At 43.7% G+C, this 20,965-nt stretch overlaps 1 protein-coding gene across 3 annotated transcripts in view; it reads left to right on the plus strand.

Annotated features, from left to right (window-relative positions):
* Positions 1-1,860: 1,860 nt before the first annotated feature.
* Positions 1,861-20,965, plus strand: part of LRRC1 (leucine rich repeat containing 1) — a 123,741-nt gene continuing 104,636 nt past the window's right edge. Inside the window, exon 1 of one of the 3 annotated variants that reach the window (XM_060235138.1) lies at positions 1,861-2,165. In XM_060235138.1, the coding sequence (XP_060091121.1) occupies positions 2,007-2,165 (159 nt within the window). In that variant the 5' untranslated portion in view covers positions 1,861-2,006. The remainder of the gene's footprint in view (positions 2,166-20,965) is intronic. The other 2 variants (XM_060235153.1, XM_060235145.1) reach the window with 2 other exon arrangements.

A 20,965-nucleotide genomic window follows, 5' to 3' on the forward strand; every position in this document is an offset into this window, starting at 1 on the left:
TGGGACCCAGTTATTATTTTAAGTCCAACAATGTTACACTGACTCAATCTGACTATAACATATGGATGCTTACATAATGTGTCTACTCTATTCCCTATCAGTATTGTCTGGGTAGTTTAATTGCTGGTATTAGACATAAATTTCCTTAGAAAACCTAATTTTTTTAAATTGTAAAATATTGAAGTTACAAATATATTATTGTGAAACTTATTTTGTAAATTCAGTTTGAATACTGGTTTATTGAAGCATAAGTTTATCTCACACTCTTGTTTGTTTGTAATGCTTGAATTGAAATCTCATATGTTTGTGAAAGTTCTAAATTCCAAGAAAATTAAATTGGGGGGTACACCCCCCTCAATGTCACAAGTGATGTTTGAACAAATTTATCAACGTGCGTTTTTAAAATTGCAGTTACGGAATAAGCACACTGGAGGGGAAAAATAGTGTAAGAGGTGGGGACAGGATCTGAAGTCAAGATTAAAGGCTTACTGCTCGGAAAATCTTTAGAAAGATGTGCGTGTGTAATGGGCCAATGTGTTGGCCAACCCTAAACAGAAACTCTTGGTCTTCAATATACATAGAGCTTTTGCTGTATTCCCTCAAAAGGAGCATAGCGCGACATGGCCAGTCTTTTATAACTTAAGGGGTGGCTCCAGTGATTCCTTTCCACTAAGTTAGATTCTGTGACAAGTCTTCCTCCAACAGCGAAAGTCTTGCTCGGCCTTACAGCTTAAATTTCACTGATGTCAGTGCTGTTTCATCCAACGAACAGGATATGCCGCTCAAGATCAGCCTTCTCCTACTTCTCCTGTACATGCCTATTTTTTAAAATACTGATCTTGAGTTTTAATTCTTTCGTGTTTAAAAATAGGTACCAGCTTGGGCACGACCTCCTTCCGTCAGCCTAACAGAGGTTCGCCGCGTCTCGGTTATTCCTTCTGGACTGTTTCACTCCAGGCGAAAACAGCGAGCTCCCTCGCCCTTCAGCACTCCCCGGCTGCAATCCTGCGGAAGGCGTGGCATTTACTTCCGAGGAAACCTGCCGGCGATGTGGCCGCGCTCCGGATTCCCGAAACTTTGATTTGCCAGGAGTCACCAGCATGGGGGAGAAACAGGAAACGAACTCTTCCCGAAGTAACTTGGGAGAGACTCTTTCTTCCTGCCCTTTTCCTTCTCCTCCTTTCTCGACTCTTCCCAGCAGGGGCTGCTCAGTCTCAGCAGACGGAGAAGCGCTTCCTTCCCCCGCCCCGGTCGGTGTCACGCCCGCACCCAACCTGGGGGTCACATCCCACAGGCAGGAGGGAGGGGAGGGGAGGGGCCAAGGAGTGATGATGTCAGCTGGGAAAGCGAGAGCGCCGCCGAGGGAGGGGAGGGGAGGGGAGGGAGAGCGTTCCGGGTCAGGCGTAGGAATGAAGGAAAAAAGGTGGCCGGCCCAGGCCGAGAGCTGCGCGCCTGAAGTCCACGGCTAACAAAAGCAACTGATTGGACGACGGAGACAATAAAAGGAGGAAGGGCTTTTCTTTTTTTCCCCCCCTTTTGGCGGAGGAGTTGCTTCTGGGACTGAAGCGAAGGGCGGCGAGCGAGGAAAAGAGTTTCCTCCTGTCCCAGGCGAATGCTGCTGGCTCCTGCTTCGGGCTCGCTGAGGAGGAGGAGGAGGAGAGGGCGCCGTGGAAGACGGTGACTGGCGAGGCAGCCGAGGGGACGCGCTTTGGGAACCCGGCGTCGGCGGGGGTTGCTAGGGGGCGGGTTTGCCACCCGCGCGCCCGCGCGCGCCCCCGTCGGCCCGTTGTGGCTCTGCCGAAGCTCAGGCCGGCAGCGGGAGCCGAAGAGAAAGTCCACACGCGGAGGGGGGGGGGAGAAGGGGGGGAAAAGGCTGCGGTTGCGCGCGCCGCTCCGGCCCCGGGTGGCTGCCCGAGCCCCGCGCGGCTTCGGCGAGCGAGCGGGCAGGCAGGCGGCTGTTGTTTTCGCTGCCTCTGCCGCCGCCGGCCGCCGCCTGCGCTGCTGCTATGTTCCATTGCATCCCGTTGTGGCGGTGCAACCGTCATGTGGAGTCTATCGACAAGCGTCACTGCTCGCTGGTCGCCGTGCCTGAGGAAATCTACCGCTACAGCCGCAGCCTCGAAGAGCTCCTGCTGGACGCCAACCAGCTGCGCGAGCTGCCCAAGGTGAGCGAGAGTGCAGGGAGAAAGGGGAGCTGCTCTCTGTGTGTGTGCCTGCGCCGTAGACTTATGCCATTGCTATCCCGGAGAGAAGAGCGGCGGGGTGGTGGGGGGGGGTGGGGAGAGCTCATTCGAGGGCACAGGTGGGTCAGGAGTAGCTGTGGTCTGCACTCGGTGGTCCCCCCCCCGGCCTGGAATGAAAGGCCCGCAAAGTCTCTTTTGCCCACACTGGGCGCAACCACTGCGGGCAAGAGAGGGGAGCACGGTGGTTTAGCATCTACCTTTATCAGCGCCGCTTCACAAACTTTTGTTGGGGGTGTGTGGGGAGAAGGGAGTTCCTCGACGGCGTCGCGTCCCTTTCCTGCATCTGCTCTTCAGACGTGGCGTGGGCTTCAGTTTCGGGGGGAGGCGGGTCGGGGTCAAAAGAGCTTCTCTCGGTTCGGTGGGAGCTGAGCTTGCCGATGCAGCCTTGCCTTGGCGTGCCCAGTTTTGCGCGTGGAGCCGAGCCTTCTGTCTGAAAGCCTGTCACAGTTCCCTGCTCCGCTGGGGCACCTTTCCGGGAGTGGAGACCGGGTCGGTGGAAGGAATTAGGCGGGGGAAAGCGAGAGGCAGCTGCGCCTGCACCGGCGCCAGCCTTGTTCCCGGCAGCCGGCTCTTGTAAGACCTGCTCTTCCATTTGTGTACGACTGCCTGTCTGCCTTGTAAAAACGATGGTGCGCGGCCGGCGCTGGCTTCAAAGGAGCATGCGGTGCATCGTCTTGGAACCCGCGCAGGTGGAAAGGGCTGCTGGGGGTGAGCGCTCCTGGCCTATCTCGTTCCAGGAGCTTTGTGTTTGTGTGAGAAATCAGATTAGCAAGCAACCCTTCTGGAATCTTTCTCTTCAAAAACAAAACCACTTGAACATTCATGTATGACTTTGGGGGGGGGGTCTGCACAGTGAGCCCCAGGGGCTTTGATATGACCTCCCATGGGTGCTTATGGATATAGGCATGATACAGTCCCATGGGCGCTTGTGGATACAGTCAGAACCACTTCCTGCAGTGGATTGCTGCTTACTGTTGCTGCTTTTAACTTGTCTGTCATGCATCCCTTTCCATGTAAAATCTTCTCACCCAAAGAAGGCCGGGACTTGCGTGGAGAACGTGGGGAATGTGAAATGACGCATCACATAGGGATGTTTAACACTGTTGTGTTTAACACTGTTGATATAACGCTAGTCTTTAATGATGCTTCATTTGGGATTGTTGTGGGATTCTTTTTTTTAGCCCATCCTATCCACAAGCCTCTTCATTTGACCTTTATCCCTTGTTTTTACCCTAGAGTTTGACGTGCTGGTTGTCTTTTCAGCCTCACAACGTCACTGTGAGATCAGTTTGATTAAAATCATCAAATAAGTTCCATGGCTGTTTGGGGACTTAAGCCAGGCCATGGCAGGTCTGCTCCAGCCACCACATCACTCTTGTTCTTAGATGACAGTTTGTTTTCAAAACAATCAAACAACTGAACCTGAGTCGAAACAAGCCATATAACATTAAACTCAACATGTATTAACCAAATTGCAGCCCAAGTAATAGCTTCTAACTTCCTCTGCAAGATGCTCAGGGTAGCTCCTAGCAGAAGGCAGTCATGAGACAGCAGTGAAGCGGTCTTTCTAACAGTGAACAGGGTGGGAATTGGTCATGAACCACTGACATGGAAACTGGCCTTTAGCCAAGCATGTAGCCCCAAAACAGCTTCAATATACTTTCCCCTTATTAGGGCAGACTCTTACTCCTGCAAATCAATATGCCAAATACTGTTCTGTCTATACTCTGTTACACTTGTGTTGTAGTAAAGTATCTGGCATTGATTGGCCCTGGTGCCATGGGATGTTCAGTTGGTCAGGGAGCTAAATGGTTTGCTAAGTGGACTGAGAGCAAAGCTTCTCACAGGGGATAGTTAGTGAACGACTTGAATGAGATTTCAAACATACAGAAAACAAGGGACGAGGGCTCCTGAGTCAACAGCAGCTTTCAGATGTGTATTCAGGTTAAAATGCGCATGAATCCAGTACTCATGGAGCATCACTAAGGAGTCCTTGTTAGAAATGAAGTGTGGCTGCCGGTCTCTTCTCTGCTGACCTTAGATTTTGAACGTGGATTAAATTCTGGTTTGGAGTCCTAGGTAGTGGGTATAAAGCTTGCTTACTTTGAGAACTTGCATTTCTTGGGGGAGGGGGGGAGAAGCATTAAAAATACACATGAGTGTAGGGACAAGCTAGGTTGATGTCCATTCTAGTGTAACTGCAGATAGGTTTGCCATCTAAATGCAGCCAAAGAGGGGTAAACTTGAGAGAAGGAAAGGGATCTGAAGGAACGGTAAATGGAGAATGAGCCTTGAGGAGGGCGCAGGAAAGACTGGGAATTGAGGCAAGTGGGGTGATTGGACAGTAAGCTCTTTAGAAGCCGCACAGCACGAAGTCAAGAGAGTTTTTTGGGGAAGGGAAGTTCTGAGAAGGCTGGTAGAGAGGAGATAGTGGAAGAAGTAGTGCCAGATATGCAGGGACTAGAGGTCAGGCACCTGTGGAAGCAGCAGATGGAACTAAAGAAAGGAGTTGCCAAGGACAGTGAACAGCAGAAATGGAGCAAATCAACACATAGGATTTTTGAACAGGGATTTGGCACTATTAGCTGTAAGAAGATGGGGCAGTCAAGGTAGAGGGGGGAATTAAAGGAGTTTTTAGACCTAGACTGTGGATGGGAAATTCTGCCGATTTTTAGCCTTTTATCATTTCATCATTATCACGTGGCAACCCAAAGAATGTAATGAAGGTCAGAGAGAGTAATGAAGGTCAGAAGTTCTTAGCATTGTATTAGCTACCTAGTTCTTCAGCTTTGTTCTTCTAGGTGTCTTGTATGGAAGATAACTGGCATCTTTGCTGCATGTTCTGTGCCTCACCTGTAAAGAATCATCTTTGACTTTTCTACTTTGCTTTTCTCCATCACTTCAGCTGTTGTTATTACTATTTACAGGTTTATTTCCTCAGTTGGCTATCACCTTAGGGGAGTAGCTGTTGTGGCAACTGTATGTAAATCATAACTTGTAGTAATCATGCTAGCCAATTTTAGCTTTCTGGAATATGTGTGTGGTAAAAAATCATTGAAAAAGATTGCTTTGTATTGCATTTAGGAGCTTTCCATATAGGAACTGGTTAATGCATGAAACGGACCTATGAAAGTGCCCCAGCAGCTCTCAGATAGTCAGTGATGTGAAAAAGGGTTATAGCTTGGGATCGCCAACCTTTTTGAGCCAGTGGAACCTTTGGAATTCTGACACAGGGTAATGGGTACAACTATAAAATGGCTGCCTCAGGAGGTGGAGCCTACTACAAAATGTCTCAGGGTGAACTTATGCTTAGTTCTTATAGTAACTATTCAGCATTAAAGGTAGAAGCTCTGCTTAATTGTATGCTTTAAAAATGATCATATTGTTTTAAAATATTTTCTTGCATACACACCACTTTGTCATACATTGAAGATCCTTGTGCACAGTGAAGATACTACACAGGCAATCACCAGGGGCAATCACGTGATCATACCCACTTTATAAAAACACTTGATAGGCACCTGGAAAGTTACTTACATGGTGCTTTACAGATTAAGGTATTTACCTCCCATAAATTTTGTTGCCATTGTGTTGATTGAATTTCATGGTGTAATGATAATACACAGAATATAAATTCGGTTGTCTTCAAGTATCCTCCTTTCTCTGAGATTAAATATTTCTGTCTTGTACATCCAAAATGCTTTTCATGAATTTCTGTAGTCACTTTCGCTGCTGAAAACTAACTACTCATCTGATTCACTTTGCAAACAAACTAGCAAAGCCAGTGCTCTTTGGTTAGTCAGGAATAGGGTGTGTACACAAGCTTTGCTTGTAGCATCTCTTGCAATCAAGGTTCTCTGAATGATCTTCTTTGAAGCACTGAAATCAAGATTAATTTTCTCCCTGCCCCAGGAAAGCTTACAATATTGAGGAAAACCATGTATGTAATTCTACTTCTATCATAATTGAAATCTGCTCCATCAGACATACAATATATTATTGTATATGTAAGGCCACAAGGTAAAAGAAACACTTCAGATTTCTTGATTCATGTGTAGCGCCCCTCCCCCATCTCCTTTTGGTCAATTATCAAGAGGAGCTAGCCCCCATTTTTAAATTCAGTGATGTAGAGTTTTAAAAGTTTAATTTAGGTAATTATTTCTGCTGGTATTAAATGCTTCTCAGTTAAGAAATAGAGAACGATGCTATTCCAGGACACTGTAATTGACTCTAAGTCTATTCAAATCAAGCAGATTATGAGGGAAGTTGAAATCACATTGACTTAAGCAGTATCTAGACAGTAACTTCCCTGTAACTGATCTAAAACAGTAGCTTTAAACTGGGAATATAGAATGGTAGGAAAGCATATTTTAGTATGCAGCGCTGATCATTTTAGTGTATTAAAATCTAACACCCCCCCCCCCCCAAAAAAAGAGTAAGTTCCTAAAGAGGTTTCTATCCTTGGTCTCTGTACTAGGGATAGTTTTCCTGAATCAGAAAAAGTTGTTTTGAAAAAGGCACACAATTTGCCATTTTTGGATATGAGTTGGAAGGAAAAAGAGGAAGATTTGTGGTGGTGTCTGTCTGCCTATCTATTGCAATTCAGTAGAATTTTAAAATCAAATTGTTGCTTCTTTTACTCAGTCCTTGCAAGAATATTCTTAATAACAGGCAAATTACATTTTTAAAAAACTGTATTTGTTTTAGAAGTATGTTTGGATACAACTGCAGTGTTGTGGATTTTCTGCAGAAGAGCCTTCCGAATACTGCTATACATTAAAATGTATAATTGCTCCTGTGATCAAAGGATCCTTAAGAATCTTGTAATCAGCCTCAGATTGGCTGATTAAGAGCATGTTCAGGTAGCTAATTTAATGTGCTAATATAAAAAAAATTATATTAAAGGTGATAGTGGATCAGTGTCTGGTTTTCCTGTTATATCAAGAGAGAGTGGCATATGTGTGAAGACGCAGAAGGTTACTGTGGAAGAGCATGCTTTTTACTGTACCTTTCCAACCTTGAGATTATCTTGTGTGTTTTGGTTGGGCAGGAAACCGGAATGCTGAATCATCCTTCACCTCCTTAGCAGTGGTGCAGGAAACAGTGTCAGTTAGAGCAAATAAACCCCTCAGCCCATGTTTATTGTCGTTTTTGGTTTCTTGAGTTTTATTTATTATTTATTTTACTTCATTTATACTCCCACTTTTCTCTCTAGTGGGGGCCCCAAAGTGATGTATAATGTTCTTTTGTTTTATCCTTGTGAGGTAGGTTAGGCTGAGAATGTGCGACTAGCTCAAAGTCACCCAGCAAGCCTCCATGGCAGAGTGGGGTTTTGAACCTGAGTCTCCCAGTTCCTATTTTGACATTTCAACCACTACTCCACACTGGCTGAATTTTGAGCCTTGAATCCACATATACCTTCTCTGTTTTGTCTCTTACATGCCCTTAGACTAAAGACAAGACTGTAGTGTTATATTGGAGGCTTTTATTTATTTAGATATTTATACTCCACTTTCTCCCTAATTGGGATGCGTGGGTGGTCTGAAATGGTCTACAACATTGTTCTCCCTTCAGTTTTACCTTTACAATGACAGGTCTTCTGTGAGGCAGGTTAGGTTGAAAGTGTGTAACTGGCCCTGACTCACCCACTGAATTTCTGTGACAGAGTGGAGATTCAAACTTGGGTCTCCTCGATCCTAGTCAGACATTCTAATACTGAGTTACACTGGGTTTCTCACTGATCCATGATTGGCTTTCCTGGCATTCTTTCATACCGTAAAAACCTTTGGGGAAGGAAGATTCAGTTGTACCCTGCAGTGCTGGGCAAGGAGAGTTTTTTCCATTGGTGCTGTTCTTCCATTCAAAATTGCCTATCTCCTGAATGCTACAAGTTCCAGCATGGGAAGAAGGTGTTGTCTTTCCCTGCTGAGGCTATTTGCAATGCTGGGGAATAGTTTTAATAAAACAGTGCAAGGATCCCTCCTCCTCCTGTGTTCCAGTAGAACAGCTTTTGAGTCCAGTGGCACCTTTAAGTTTATTCAAGGTATGAGCTTTCATGTGTACATACACTTCAGATACATAGAAATGGAATCTAATGTTTTATATATGTAGGCAGACACATGGGTGAACAGCAGATTAGCATATGACTTAATGAAGATGCTTTGACATATGCAAAGACTGAACAGCATTAACAAGCTATAGCAATAAGAAGCTAGGTTGAAACTGAATCCATCAAAGACAGAGGTTCTGTGGCGGGGGCTGGGGGCTGGATTGGGATCAGAGTGCAAATTTGGTGTAGTTGGTTAAGTGCACGGACTCTTATCTGGGAGAACCGGGTTTGATTCCCCACTCCTCCACTTGCACCTGCTAGCATGGCCTTGGGTCAGCCATAGCTCTGGCAGAGGTTGTCCTTGAAAGGGCAGCTGCTGTGAGAGCCCTCTCCAGCCCCACCCACCTCACAGGGTGTCTGTTGAGGGGAGGAAGGTAAAGGAGATTGTCAGCCGCTCTGAGACTCTTCGGAGTGGAGGGCGGGATATAAATCCAATATCTTCATCTTCTTCACATTACCAGCTTTTTGATAGGGCACCATTAACACTGGTGCATCTGTCAAGAGTCTAGGCATGATGCTGGATGTCTTCCTTTCAATGGAGGCCCAGAACATCCATATTGCCAAGGTGGTATTTCTCCACCTTCATGCATTCTGACCTGGTCACAATAATTCATGCAACAGTCACCTCCAGATTAGACTACTGTAACTCACTTTACATTGGCCTGTGTTTGAGACTGACCTGAAAACTCCAGCACGTCCAGAATGTGACAGCATGAGTTCTGACTGAAATGCCACAGACAGCAAATATTCAACTGGTGCTGTGCCAGCTACACTGGCTTCTGGTGGAGTATTGGGTTATCTGACTGGCACCTCTTACTTTTTTTGCTAAACCCCCCCCCCCCCTCCCGCTTTGCAAGTTTTCTTCTCCCCCAACAGGATGCCCTGGTAGTCTATGATTTAAAGAAAACTTGTAGGGCACCATCTGAGTTTTTACAATTTTGACTAATTTGTGTGTTGTTGTTAATTTTATTTATCTAACTATGCTGCAAATCTCCCAGAGCCTGGCTGGAGCTGGAATGGGGTGATTAATTTAAAATAGCAGCAGCAGCGGCTAAGGTTATAAGTCACAATATGTTTGGATTTAATTATTGGGGGGGGGGGACCAGTGAAATAATATGGTAGGAAACTAATGTGTAAAAGAATCTTTCTTAATTGTTAAGCGTAATTGGGACTTTGCTGTTACGCACCATTCATCTCCTCTCATGCATGGCGTTGGCTGAGAGCATCCTTTCCTTTGAGGTGGAATGCTGTGTTATATCAGATGAACATATTCCAATATTCATTGCATTACATTACCTTACATTCATTATTCCAGTACAATATTCACTCAGTCAATGGGCATGTGTGTCATCTGTACAGGATACCTTCTAATCAAGGGATGAGATTTATTAGAACATGAGTCACTCTTTCCAAGGCTTCGGAGGGCAAGTGATATGTACCTAGGATATGCCCAAGTTCCATCTCCACAAGAGAGCACCTTGTGTGAATGTCCATGTGTCCTGAGATGTGAGAAAGTTACCTTATTGCTTTCTCCTCTGAGTCCCTCCATAAGTTCTCAGTATTGGATTTCTCCTTAAATTGTCATTTGAAACACCTGGTAAATGCCCCCCTTTCCGGATACTCTGTGAGAACAGAAGCCATGGAGAGGACATTGCCTTTTGCCAGTTGCAGCCAGAGAGTTCTCTTGGGCCCTCCTGTGCTCAGGCAGGACTCCACATTTCAGATGCCCTGCAGGGCTCCACACCTCTGGTGCAGGCTCATCCATTTTGGGAGTGACTGTGAAGGCCCCAGTGAGGCCTCCATCGGTGGCATGCCACACCTTTGGTCAGGGCTTTTGAGTTATGGGCCTCTAGCATCAGCTGCCTTCTAAGACACTACCTTGTAGGCTATGTACATACAATTCAAACATATAAGCTTGCTTTTAAAATATAGTTTACACATTTTCTATGGTATTGTATTAAGGATACTAGGGGATAGAGCATGTGTGCTTCCATGGAGCATGTGTGACTTGCACATTGTGTAAAGAGGCTTTCTGGTACATGATGAGTATCAGTGAAAGAGGAGCAGAGGGCTTTGGGGTTTCAAAAATGGAGCTTGCCGGGCCACAGCTCACTATTACTATTATTTTGGGTTTTCAGTTTGTCCTTTGCCTACAGTACCAGCTTACATCCCCTTGGCACAAACTTAGTAAGAGCAGCATGTACACAAGTAAGCTGGTGCCTAGTATAGCTGCTTCATGGTCATTTATAAAAACATTCCTGGGTGTCTTGTCATTTTCTTTGGATAGATGCAGTTGGACTCCCCCCTTTTTTTTTGCAGTCAAGTCACAGCTGTTTTACAGCAACCCCATAGGGTTTTCTTGTTCAGAGGTGGTTTGTCATTGCCTGCCTCCATGTCACAATCCTGGTATTCCTTGGAGGTCTTGCATCCAAATACCAGCCAGGGCCAACATAGGCATTTAAAAAATAGTAAACATTTTTCCCTTTGTTTTTTATGCTTTGAAAATGCTTTCAGTGGTCTACTAAACTGTCACATTAAAGTGCATCTTTCATTATAGAGACTCAGTTCACACATCCTAGCATAACATAATTAAAGTTTAACTTTGATGCAGTGCCTTATCTGACAACTTATGGTTTGCAGTGTTCTGATCTACAGGACTCAGAAAACTTGATTTGAGGTAGATTTGTGAAGCATGGTTCCATGTGATGTCTGAATAGGTGGCAGATTACTGCCACACTCTGCAGGGGTGCAGTAACATGAAATTATGACACAGTATGAATTTACAAGACTGTATGTCAAGTACTGCAAGTTCACCAATTAACATACCTTAGTTTCTTCAAAGGCTTTTATTGATTGTAGGTTGATTTTTTTAAAAAGGCTTTTATTGATGAGCAAGACATGACACTGTACAGATAGGAAGCAGAAGCAGATAGCTGGGCTGGCCCATGATTTGCTTGTTGCATTTTTGGAAGCTCAAACCATGTCTTGGATTCTAAACTAAAGCTGGCACAAATGCGGATTTTTCTTCTGCTCTATTATTTTCCAACCCAAGCTTTCCGGTTAGTTCTTCACTGGCAGTATACTGAAACATATAAGATGCCTGTTGTTTGTTTGGCGTCATTGTGGGTTGGCAGAATCTGCTTTTCAACTTCTTTGCCTTCCCCCACTCTGGTCTGCTGGAAAAGAAACAATGCCAACTGGATTTTAAAGGTATATTTTGTTTTTAGTCTTCTGCCTTCTGGTATCATACCTTTTTATGTCCCATTTATGTCATGAAACAAAGTCTGGCAAGTGCATTCCATGAGCATACTGGAGTCTATCATGGCATTTGTTTGCTGCTTATAGAATAGTATGAGATCCCTGGACCTTTGTTTTTCTATACGCAACAGTGAGAAAGAGCTGCATGTGTTTACTTCAAGAGACTGTTTTGTTTTGTCTTTTGTGGTTGCTTAGGCATTCTGATTTTCCTTTTTGCAAACTGCTTTAAACTGATATCATCTACACTTCATCCACTTTGAGGCATTATGCTTAATATTCGTATTTACAGCTCTGTTGTTGGTTAACCTTTTTTCCTGCCTCATCTGGCTTTCTGACCTATTTAACAGGATACACTTCTAAAAGTACACATTTTATTTAAAATGTTAGGGCAGTCAGCTACTGTATGATGCTCTTCTTTGGTTCAAAAGGCATTCAGTTCTGTATTTTAGTTTCAGTAATATCAGCATTTGTGTGCTTTTTTCAGTGTCAGATTTATCATCTTCAGAAACTGATTTGCTGTGCTCTCATCATCTCTATAATCCTTTTCACTAAGGATGTATCTATGTCACAAACTGGTTTAACCCTGCCTTGTAACTTCTCACAAATTAATAAAGTGCTCGGCTGAGTTCAGAAAACATTCAAGGTTTGGCTAAATAATCAGTAGCTGAGTAATAACTTGTGTAAATATAGGGAAAGCTGCCAGATAGATTCCAAAGAAGCTCTGTGTATTATTGAGACCAGTCAGGATATTGTAAAGCAATGTTATGCTTTTGAGTTCTCAGGAACTTTTCATCAACAAGTATTATACAAAAAAAGAGAGAAGAGAGATATACATCTGGATCGGGGCGGTGTGGCGGTGCTGATGTTGTTGGACCTGTCGGCTGCGTTCGACACGGTCGACCATCGGCTACTGACCCGCCGCCTCGCCGACGTAGGGGTGAGGGGGTCTGCCTTACAATGACTCTCCTCCTTCCTCGAGGATCGGGGACAAAGGGTGGCAATTGGGGGCGAGTGGTCCCAGAGGCGCACACTGGACTGTGGAGTGCCTCAGGGGGCAGTTCTCTCACCAATGTTATTTAATATCTATATGCGCCCCCTTGCCCAGATCGCCAGGAGACATGGACTTGGGTGCCATCAATATGCAGATGACACCCAACTCTATCTGCTAATGGATGGCCGGCCTGACTGCGTCCCAGAGAATTTAGAACGGGCCCTGCAGGATTTGGCAACTTGGTTGAGGAGGAGTGGGCTGAAATTGAATCCAGCGAAGACAGAAGTTCTCTGTCTAGGTCGGGGCGCTCGGGGAGGGGAAATACCTCTCCCTGTCTTCTACGGGGCGCCGCTAAAAGCGGCGCATTGGGTTAGGAGCCTGGGAGTTTTACTGGAGCCTGCACTATCAATGGAGGCCCAGATTGCAGCCACTGCCAAGTCAGCCTTTTTCCATCTAAGGCGGGCAAAGCAGTTGGCTCCCTTCCTAGAGCGCCAAGACCTGGCAATGGTGCTTCATGCAACGGTCACCTCGAGACTGGATTACTGTAATGCCCTGTACATGGGGCTGCCTCTGTACTGAACCCGGAAGCTGCAGCTGGTGCAGAATGCAGCGGCCAGACTGTTGTTAGGGCTTCCTAAATGGGAACACGTACAGCCTGGGCTGCGCGAACTGCACTGGCTGCCAGTTATATACCGGGTCCGTTACAAAGTGCTGGTCATCACCTTTAATGCCCTATATGGTCGAGGACCTGTCTACCTTAGGGACCGTCTCTCCCCATATGAACCCCAGAGAGCACTGAGGTCAGCCGGGAAAAACCTGTTGACTATTCCCGGACCGAGAGAGGTGAAGTTGCAATGTACCCGCAATCAGGCCTTCTCCTCTATAGCTCCGAGCCTATGGAACCAACTTCCAGAGGAAATGCGGGCCCTGCGGGACCTTGAACAGTTCCGCAGGGCCTGCAAGACCTTCCTCTTCCGACTGGCTTTCGCCGATGAAAATGGAAATTGATAAGGAAACCGCCATCATAAAAGCAAACATAAAGTAAACATAGCATTAGCACTTTTATTAATTTAATTTAATTTAATTTTAAAACTTAAGCAGATTTTTAATTAAATGTTCATGTTGTTTAACTGTAATTTTATCTATCTGTATAGCTAAACTTGAATTGTGTTGTTAGCCGCCCTGAGCCTGCCCTGGCGGGGAGGGCGGGATATAAATAAAATTTTGTTTTTGTTGTTGTTGTTGTTGTTGATGGAAGAGCATGACTTGACTGGGAGGAGCCCTGGAGCAAACCCACTCACTTAGCTCTGGAGATATGGATTCAAATCCCCTTCCGAAAACAAGTTCTTTCAGGGTGGCTCAGCTGACTGTTAGAGGCCATGCACTTGAGAGCCTGCCTTTGGTCTCTCTGCATTCTGAGGGGAAGTCATGCCCTGACACCTGAAATCTTTTGATGAAGGTGCCAGGTTCAAAGGGTAGTACCTGACATGCTGAGGAACTACTGAGTTGATGTAAAGCAGCTTTGTGTGTAGGTGATGATATTGGATTCATATCCCGCCCTATACTCTGAAGGAGTCTCAGAGCGGTCACAATCTCCTTTACCTTCTCCCCCCACCCCCACACAACAGACACCCTGTGAGGTAGGTGGGGCTGAGAAAGCTCTTACAGCAGCTGCCCTTTCAAGGACAACTCCTGCGAGAGCTATGGCTGACCCAAGACCATTGCAGCAGCTGCAAGTGGAGGAGTGGGGAATCAAACCTGGTTCTCCCAGATAAGAGTCTGCGCACTTAACCACTACACCAAAGGTGCAAGATGTTTCAGGCTATGATCTTAACGTTTGTTGTCTGCATTCTCCATAGATGCCAGGTAGATTTAAATATGGATTTAGAAATACACAGTAATTGTGAAAAACCATCCAGCTTCAGAATCCTTTAAAACACTATGAATTGTTTAGCATTTCCATGTACGTAAAACTTATGGGAACATAGGCATATGAAATACAACATATGACTTTTTGAGATTTTTCAGACACAAAATTGTATTTGCAGGAGATACACAATTTATAGTAGAATGGGGAGGATTTTTGGCCAGAGCCCTTAATGTATCTTTATGCAAACCAGGATACTTAAAAAAAATAACTCTTATCTTAAAATATTATTGTCTGTGAATGATGGAAAGCTTAAATACTTTCTATAAGGACTTCTGGGTTACAGACTTCATTTGTAGGGTGGATAATTGATTATCCCCTTTTGAAATATCTAGACCAGGAATATCAGGTTTGAGTCATGGCAAGAGACAAATTCTAGTCAGGTGTAAAGTACATAACGTGAATGATGTCTCACATGTATGAAACTAAGATTGTATTAACTTTATTCTTCTTTAAAATGCTACCACCCCATTTTTTTTCCGTTAGGCAGGACCCAACATAGCTTACAGTAGGAGTCACACCTAATGGATGTGACAGTACAATAAAAAACTCTCTCACCTAAACAGGTGTAACAGGTCTTCAAACCTCAGTAGCTCAAGCTGAGGGATGATGATTGAAGCTGATGTCCAAACCAGATGCGGCTTCGTGTATGCCACCACCATTTAAAAGTGCTTTTTAAAAATGCTGTGAGGGCCTGATCCTGATAGAGCCCACAGCATGGTGGGCTGAGACACTCTTGTCCTCCCCATGCTTTTTCAAGTGCTGAAAAAGCCACACATACGACCTGAGACTGCTTTGGCACTTGGAAAGGTGTGTGCATGGGTGGGGGTGGGGAGAAAAGCATCTCAACTCGCAGCTCTGTTTTAAAATCACTTTCAGTGGTGGGGTGGGGTTTCAGTCCATGGAGTGGATCTGTGGATGCCCTCATACCTAGTTTGGCCCCAAGCAACTGGTTTTCCTTCACACTAGGTGGTGACACTTTGTTTGCTAGCAGCAACAGCTATTACGTGTTTTTTTTAATAGTGCACTTCTTCCACAAAACTGTATCTTGCCTGTGTTTCCTTAGAAGTACTCCACCAGGTAGCTGAAGGTGTCAGGCCTACTTAGCTTCAGTACTGGAGATGTCATGTTCCTTCCACTTATTATCTGGGCTATTACTGTGCTCACTGTCATGTGGTTGCACTGTCTTAGATGCAGATGTTCCTGTGAGAAACACGGTATGACTAGCTTCTCAGATCTCTGGAATCCTCAAAAATAATACCTTGCTGGGGCAAATGAATGAGAACTTTCCTCATTATTGCTTCAGTGTTCCCTTGCGTTGTTGTTTTCACAGGTGATTAATCACCTTTGGCTTCTTGCAGGATATTATTGTGGCCAGCCCTGTGAGTTGGAGTAATGCATGAGGTCATTCACAATGGATTCTGATTCAATCCTATGAAAGTTTCATCATGAAGTCTGCTAAACAAAATAATGGGCCTGATTAGTCATTTGCAGACCAGGGATGGGTGACTCTGGAGAGTGGTCAGGAACAGCTCTATATAGCAAACTATAATCAAGATGTCTTACACACTAGTGATAAAGGTGCATTTTGTGTGTGTGTGTGGGGGGAAAGAAGTTCTGAAGAACCCATTTTTAAAACCTGAATCTTTACAGTTAGTAAGTGGTAATGCAACATTTCTGTCAGTAGAAGAGAAGGGATAATTTTTGCAGACTCTCCCCCCACCCCCTTGCAGGCTTCCATTTGTGGACTCTGCTGCTTCAGGAACAATCTTTTGGGTGGGTTGAATGAGCTGCAATAATAAGTGGGAGAGGGAAATTTCAGTTGAGCTTCATTGGCTTTGCTTTGGATCCAACCTTACACTGTGTGGTTCAGACAACCTGGGTATATGTACGTTTGAAGTAAAAAATTACATTGTAGTGGCTTGGTAGGTGTCACCACCCTTAAAGGATATATTTATGAATACGTAGGAAAGGCAATGGCAAACCACCCCATAAAAAGTCAGCCAAGAAAACGTCATGATGTGATGTCATCCCAAGGGTCGGTAATGACTTGGTGCTTCCACAGGGGACTACCTTTACCTTTTTAGTTTCCCCTGCGTTTTCTAAAACATAAGACTCATTATAAGTGCTTGCAGCTTAGACTTGGTAGTTAACCACCCTCTTCATATTTTAACTTTTCACAGTATTATCCCAAACAAATTTTCAGCATACTTGCAACATGCCATTGATGCTGACCTAGAAAGATTTAAGTTGAGGTCTTCAGAAATCCACTGAAACTTTGAATTTTGCTGTGATGCCTTATTGCTCTTCTCTGTTATTAGAATACAGTGGATTGCAGAAGCCTCTTCTTTGTAAAGCTGAAACAGAAAACTGCATCTAAAATGTCTCACGTCAACAAGTTGCCAGTCTGCATTCAGTTGGTTTCAGTGATGTTGTTTGGGTAGTTTTTTTTCTCCTGAAAAAGAAAGTGTAATGTGTGAACGAGTTCTGATAGAAGTCACAAAGAGCAAGATAACCATGAGTTTTGGACTAGTGGGGAAAGGAGTGGGAGAGGTGGATAATGAGGCATATAAGGAGTATGAGAGTAAAGAGAGAAATGAACTCAGGGCATTGGACAAGATAGCTCAAGATGTGCATGGGGTAATAAGTTGTTTTAAATACTGGTGTGATATTTGTGCTGAACACTGTATGCCTTATGTTTGCATAGCCATGAAAATTGCTTAGCATCATGAACTTGGATCTTTTTTTTAAAGTTGTGGTTCTCTCTGCCACTGTGAAGGGGAACATTCCATAACTATGGAGGTTTCCCATAATTGGCTTAATTCTGGGTCGTTAAATGGTATTTGAATAGTTTGGAGAGAGGAAAGTAGCATGGGAATGTATAGTGTGTGTGTGATAAACTGTGGGAATGTACCTTCCAGTTCCCCTTTCTTTCTCCTGGAAACAAGCTATCTTCTATTGTGTGTTTAAGAGCCTAGTGTTTTCTCTTAGATACTGTTTGGCCTTGTATTCTAAATAAGTTTATTCTGCATTGCTAGTCACATGTGAATCGAAAATAGCAGCAATAAAAATAAAACTGTAATGCCTTTCCTACTTCAGATTTCAACGACCGTTGTAATTATGAAGGCCTTCAGCATAACACTAATAATTGATATTTTTTTGTGGATGCTTGCTCGCTTAAATGGAAACATCTGTTTAAACATATATATGGGGTTAGAAATAGACATCATGGTGATTTATAATTAGAGATTAAATTTGGAAACAACCTTCCATAAGCATCCAGTGAGTGACGAAGATATTTAAGTAGCCCACACTTCAGTTTTGTATGTTCTTTTTAAAAAAGATTAACACCCCCCATGCTGAGCATACTGGTTCTTTGGAAATGCAGCTAAGAGTATATGCCTACTGCCCAGGTTCCCTTCCTTGTCTTAGAACTCAGTGATCTCCCATTGCTCTGCCTCTTTTATTACCTGAATACCTTATTCCTATTTCCGGTACATGTGTAGTTTATACCTGTAAAGAGTAGGAAATGAGCTGTGTAATAACCCCACAACCTGTTGTTATGAATGTACATTTGGCATTGATCTACTGTCAGAAGTCCGGCTTATTGGTTGAATAAACATTTTTCCAGCATTTAGAGAGAGCGGCAGATACAGTGTTCCTTGCATTGTCTGTGTAGATATTAAAAGCAAGTTTGGACATTTTCAAAGATCTTGCTTTCTCCGACCTATATTCAGAGGTGCAGTACTGACTGAGTGCACTCCAGGAACAATATAAACTGGCAATAGCTGTTCAGGGATGTGTGTTTGTGTGTGTGGGGGGGCTTCTGCAAATGCCAGCCTAACTGTGCAATCCTCTGCAGAGTAACTCCAGTCTCAGCTCATGGATTTCATTGGGCTTAAAGACTGCATTGCAAATTTCTTCTTTAATTAAGTCACTCTAGAAGAACAGGGGATTTGTCTAATTTGTGTATCTCTCCCCACCCACTTAAACATGATACTCCCGCTTATTGAGTGCATGCCTTAGTATTTAACAGGCGATCTTCCTCTGGTTCCAAGTCACCAACACAGTTAAACTAGCCACAGATGTAGTAGCATCTAGTAATAATGCATGATTATAGGTTTTCTGTACAGCAGCTGGAGGTGAAACCTTCCCCCTTCTATGCTGTGTTCTGATGAGTCTCACAGCAGATGCTCTTTAATCTTTTCTTCTGTTGCTTCTCAGTCCACATAAAGGGGAATAAAATAAATCCATGCTCCCAGGAAAAGAAAATGAAACAGCCATATATATCAATGCATTGCTGCCTGGAAGTTGGTCTCCGGCAATAACGTTGAAGCATCTTGGGCAGAAAGAAGAGCACTGGCTTTGTTTGAGAATTTAAAAAAAAAATCCTAGTGCAGGTTATGACAGTAAAATGCCGCTTGAAAATGGACTGTTGTGGGAGTCTAGGTCACGCTCATGAGAAGCCTTTCTTAGTACAGCTGTTGAAATGACAATGGTAATAGAGGGGGAAGTGCCAGCATGAACTAAGGCTTTGGCCATCCCAGTGTCCATCCATTCTTTGTTGTTTGCAAATCCCATCTGACTTTAGATGAGCTCTTAGATGTATACTGGGTAGAGTCCATCTAAATTCCACAAATAGTTTTGGTCTGCTAAATTAGTAGGAAGTAGTTGTGCTCTGTGATGTGAAATTTTGCAGACAATTTGAACGAGGATTTTAAGTAATTTAAATATTTAAATTATGTTAGCAAAAATTAAATAAACATTAGCAAAAGAGGGAAAACGTCCATGTGCAAGCTTGAACCTTGTATGAGCAGTGGGGTTTGTCTCAGCTCCGTATTTCATACTTAGTCCATCTAATGCAACTGATATGCAGCACAACAATCCTGACAACTGTAGAATCAACAGACTGTATTTGTGTATGTGGGGCAGAACATCTTCCATGGGGAAAAATACAGCATCACTGGTTGTGCCATTTTATGGCATGGTACTTTTTAGCTGTCTGCTTCTGCTGTACCTACCCAAATACCTTGAAATATTCTACCTTTTCTGGATTTCCCCCCTCCCCTGCCTTTCTCAGTAGTCTAGCAAGAAATTAGGCAGATGAGGCTTTTTCTTTTCTGAATTTCTGTTATGTCAGGCAGCTGTTAAAGGAAAGAGGGCCATACTGTATATTGGAGGGGAAATCTGCCCTTATAGTGCTTGCTGTTTGTTTCAAAGGGTGGCTGAATCATGAGAGTGTACCTTACTAGCATACTCGCTCTCTTTTTTTTAAATTTTGTGACTGGTTAACTTAAACTATTTACTTACTGTATCTGCAGTTCATATTTATTCCGTTTTATTTGTCTTATTCATAGTTCACCTTTCTCATTGAGACTCAAGGCAGATTACACAGTGCAAGTCAGTAGGATGGGGCATTCAATAAGCAATGCAATAGGATTAGTATGCAATAATTAAAACCAAGAAGAATCTCGAACAAAGCATAAGTATTAACATGGCATATTAAATGATGTAGAAATTATATAATAGGATAATACAGCTACAGGTAGTTCTTACTGTACACAGTGGTGTAATCTCCAGTCTTCCTGATTAATTCCATTATAATAAAGTGCTATTACCTTTGTAAATATGTCCTCCTGAATAATTCAGATTTGCATTGCTTGCAAAACACTAGACACGTGGGAGCCTTCCTGTCTTTATCAGGCAGGCAATTCCACAAGATGGGGGCCACAACAGAGAATGCATGTCTGTGGATCTTGTCCATTTGGAGGGTGGCACCTGGAGAAGGCCCTACTCAGATGAGTGAAAATTTTGTGGCAGAGCATAAGGGGTGAGGCAGTCCCACAGATGACTTGGTCCAAGACCATAAATACCATCAGAACTGCTACTTAACCATTTGAATAATGTTTTGGAGATTATGAGCCAACCTACATTACAGGTCTCTCTTAAGTTGCTCTTGGTGGCAGCTGTTGACGAGGCAGGGCTTGCCATGCAATTGGTGTTTTCTTTCCTCTCTCCAAGGCACTACACACCTTTTCAGGTGTTTGCATTGGTACAGAAAAAATTGCCAAGCTACATGATAAACCTTTCACCATCATTTAGTGTGGGGTAATTTGAATGTAGCTTCTGTATGGCAACACTAAATTATAGACTGGCTTTCAAGTAGCCCTGAATTAATTGTGCTTTTATTACCTAACCTTACACAATCCACATTGATTGTAAAATCTTAAACAACAAAAAAGGATTATTCCATTCTTTTTGAAACATATATTGGGAGTGTTCACAGAATCTTTTGTCAACCAGCATTGTTTTATAAAGTTCCAGAACAATGAAGCTGGCATGTTTTCATAATTGCAGGGATTAGTCTCTCCACTCCACCTTTTACAAGTGCTCTTTGAAAGAGTGGAAAAAATGTGAACTTTATTGCTCTGCTTAAC

This window comes from Heteronotia binoei, chromosome 1 (assembly GCF_032191835.1).
Source record: "Heteronotia binoei isolate CCM8104 ecotype False Entrance Well chromosome 1, APGP_CSIRO_Hbin_v1, whole genome shotgun sequence".
NCBI classification, from domain to species: Eukaryota; Metazoa; Chordata; class Lepidosauria; order Squamata; family Gekkonidae; genus Heteronotia; species Heteronotia binoei.